General features: G+C 43.0%; 1 protein-coding gene across 2 annotated transcripts in view; it reads left to right on the forward strand.

Annotated features, from left to right (window-relative positions):
- Positions 1-2,685, forward strand: part of LOC102370415 (beta-1,4-galactosyltransferase 3-like) — a 21,384-nt gene extending 18,699 nt beyond the window's left edge. For both annotated transcript variants that reach the window (XM_006030159.3, XM_006030160.3), the window contains exons 6-7: positions 1-85; positions 1,881-2,685. The exon at positions 1-85 is cut by the window's left edge and continues 23 nt beyond it. In XM_006030159.3, the coding sequence (XP_006030221.1) occupies positions 1-85; positions 1,881-2,052 (257 nt within the window). In that variant the 3' untranslated portion in view covers positions 2,053-2,685. The remainder of the gene's footprint in view (positions 86-1,880) is intronic.
- The last annotated feature ends 1,215 nt before the right edge of the window (positions 2,686-3,900 follow it).

Here is a 3,900-nt window from a genome sequence, read left to right on the forward strand (position 1 = left end):
AAATAGCCCGGACCCCCATTCATCTTGGACGCTACAAAATGATGGATCAGGAGCAAACCGCAGGGAGGGAAGAACTCCTGAGAAGGTAACAGCAGGCGTGCTGTATCCTCAGTATGGTGGGATTCCCGCATGAGCAATCCCTGATCTGCATGACATGCCGATAGAACTCTTTCACCTGCCTTCCTAGATGGGACAGAAGGCCCAACCCAAGAAACTGCATCTCCCTCATGTTTGAACACTGCCATTTAAAGAAAACTGGCTGGTTTTTCTAAGCTCATAGTTTGGGGAGTTCACCTGTTGGAAACATTTTCTTGCCTTGCATGAGTCATAATTCAGTTAAGTCAAATTCCTGTCCTTTTTTACGGGCAGCCAACAGACTAATGGAAAGGGAACATTTGCTATAGCAGAAATACTGGAAGCTAACAGTGAGTCTGAAGCCAGTTCCAGCTGAACTGTATTTTCTTCCTAAGGCTAAATAATTGAAATGTAGATTTTTCAATTGCAGTTTAACTTTGACATAGTAAGAATGATTTCAAGCATTCTCTTGAGTGATAGCTATCATTCAAGAGTTTCAGAGATTCAGATTTAAAACTATCAAATTATTCTGCATTGACCACACTCACAGTCGTCATTCAATCTGTCTTGTAAATATTTAAAGACCCTTCCCTCAAAACTCTTTACATATATCTCATATACATGATAAATGCCCTAAAGGCCTGAAGCAAGGTGTTGTAGACAAAGTGCTTGTAGACAACTTAGCTTTATGCGGACCCTTTCCAAAGTTGAGAAATTGGAAAGCTATCTTCCGAAGAAATGAGTACAGTAGTTAATTTGGACCCATTTGCTAGGGATGTGCAAAACGAGCCGTATTCGATTTGGATTCAGCCTGAATCGGGGACAGTGATTCGATTTGTTAATTCAGATGACTGTCCCCCATTCGATTTGACTGAATCCGAATCTAAAAATTCATTGCTGATTCGGAGAATCAGCGATTTGGACAGACACAGCTTTAAATGTTTTTTCTACGTACTTCAAAGTACCAGTGTGGCTCGTGAATGCTACAATGCTGGGGCAGATGGAGCGTCCCACAGGAGGGCCCCCCACATGCTCAACAGCAAACCTGGAAGTGAACTGAAAGTATTTCTGGTCCATTTCTGGGTCCGCCCCCAAGCACGTTCGGAGAGATTAAAGGGTCCTCCCATTCGATTCAAATTTGGAGATTCGGCCATCAAATTGGGCCAAATCTCCATCAAATCAGGGACCAAAGCTTCGCACAGTCCTACCATTTACCATTAACATGAATGCCCCCAGACCTATATACACAACAGAGTTGGGAGGTATTGGTTAATGTGTGATGGAGGCTGTACACACTGGCACTTGAGATTTTCCATTTATATTATCTTTAATGTTGAGCTCTTCTATGTGTACAAGTGAACCTGTGGTAAGCTGTGTGCAACTCTGAATCTCTCCTCTCCACATTTGTTTCCTCAAACAAAGTCTTCAGGTTCCAACACATGCAGTATCTGCTGTTGCCAGTCTCTTTTTGCTTGTACAAAGCAGCAGCATTGCCTATCCCCTTTACCTCGAAGTCCATGGCTCATCTCCCCTTTTAGTTTCAAATCATCCTCCTTGTTTACAAGCCTTGCTATGCAGTTGCTAGTCAGCTCCTCATCACAAAGATCTCCTCTTTGTGCCTGTCTAGAATAAGGTCTGTTTGTTTATTTATTTGATGCCTCTCTCTATGAAGATAATCTTGGGTCTTACAGAGTAATAGCTTTCACCTCTGAAGTTCCTTCACTTAGTGTTCACTCAGATGAATGTGTGTGTCTTCATCTTTCCTTGCTGACCTCTTATCTGAACAGATATTCTTCTCCCTTTAGGCCTGCTCCACTTCATGACACCACAAAAACCTGGAGGGACGATGGAATGAATACTATAGAGTATATACTCCTTGCTAGGAAGGAGTACCCTCTGTATACCAACATCACAGTGGACATAGGATATGTTCCCCCAGTGCTTTCAAAGAGTGCAAAGGAAGGAAAAAGAGGTTGAGTTACTAGGGTAGTCAGTGGCAAGAGTGAAGTCCAGGAGCTTCCAGTCTGCATCTAGTCAGGAAGATGATGTCCATAAAGAGACTTGAAAAACTGTTTAGAAGAGAGGTGAAGTGTAGAGCAGACTGAAGGAACACACAAGGTTAGAAGAAAAGTCCACAGGAACGAGGCACAACTACTACTTTATGGGATTTGGCCTATTGTAGAGAATCCCTTTAAAGCTTTGTCAAATGTGATGTCTACTGAGCCACATGCACGTCCCACCCCTTAGCTGTAGCCTAGAGGTGTAAATTCTAGTCACAACCAGACAAGTCCTCTGAGCTAGAGACTCCTAAGCACCGCATCCCACTGCTGGAGAGCTGAATGCCAGGTACCTCTGACTGTCCTGCTGCTTACTATTTGAAACGGTAACTGGGATTGAAGCCATCTATAAGTGTTCTATTTTGGTTGGGGGGGCGGAAACTCAATCCCAGATTTTGGGGGGTGGGGGAGGGGGAAGAGTCTGTACAGAAAAAAAGTATTACTATATTTCCACCTGTTATGTGTTTTGTAAATATTTTGTTCAGAAAAGTTAATTAAAAGAGTTAAAGTCACCAGTGATCTTAAGGTGCCTATTGGATATGAAGTTTGAAAAGTTTCTCTACAGTGGTTTTTTTTAAAGGTTTGTCTACAAACTATTAGGATGAGAATGTGGGCAATGGACTCCTTGATTCTGTTGCTGACTCAGCAGTTGTTGTAATTGAGATCGGTGAATAAGGTGCGCTTTTTTTTTTTTTAATGGAAGGATTTTGTCTGGGATTCTGCTAGGAAAGTTGTCATCAGCCAACTATACAACACATCCTTTGAGAGGGTATTTTTTGATTCCTATAAGAAAAAAAACATTCCAGGTAGCTCTGACAGCTAGAAAAGGGTTATAGACTTTGGTTTATAGCTGCAGGGAAGGGTTTTTGCTCTCATTGTTGCTAAGTTAACTAGTTTTCAATAATAAGCCTGGAAAAATGCATGGATATGACCAGTGTGGTAGGTGTAATGGACCAGATTGCTTCCTACAGTATGTGATGTTTTCCAAAGTACCAGCTTACCCAAACTCCTGCCCCTGGAGCACCTGCTAAAGGTGAAACAGAGCCATCTCCCTGGTCCATGCACGCAATCTTTGGCATATATCTGAGACTGCAGCAAAGGGGGCTTGTTACTTTTGTGATGGGGATGCTCACCATTTGAGAACTAGTTAAATAAGAAGGTGTTTTGGGGAGGTACTGAATAACCTATTTCAGACACTGCAACCCAAGTAAAAACTTAGGCTGTTTATTCACGTGCTCCAGGAGTACGGGGGGGCACACTTTAATTCGAGTGATTCCAAGAGCTGCTCTCATTAAAATGCCTGGAGCGTCACGTGTATCAGTGTCCCTGCACTGAAAAATGGCAGCAGGGGCACTTTAACTAAAGCTCATCAAACGAACAAGCCATTTTTCAGCACAGGGACACTGATGCATGATGCTGGAGTCTGCTGGAGCATGGTAATTACTAGGGCTGTGCAAAGTTTTGCCAGCTGTTTTGCTTTGACACTGTTTCAACCAATTTTGAGGTCAAAACAGCAAAATCAAAACAAAGGTCCTTTAAACAGCCTCAAAACAAAACAAGGCTGGCTGAAATGTTTTGACCATAGGCTGGGGATGAGAACTCAGTCCAGCTGGGCTGCTTAACTACCCCTGGCACCATCTAGGGCTGGGGATGGGAACTCAGCCCAGCTGGTCTGACTCTGCATCCCCAGCGAAACTCGAAACAGTCGAAACAGCCTTTCTGTTTCAACAGAACGGAACAGTTGTTTCAACTCAAAATGAAATTCAAG

Source organism: Alligator sinensis, unplaced genomic scaffold, assembly GCF_000455745.1.
Source record: "Alligator sinensis unplaced genomic scaffold, ASM45574v1 scaffold344_1, whole genome shotgun sequence".
Classification (NCBI taxonomy): domain Eukaryota; kingdom Metazoa; phylum Chordata; order Crocodylia; family Alligatoridae; genus Alligator; species Alligator sinensis.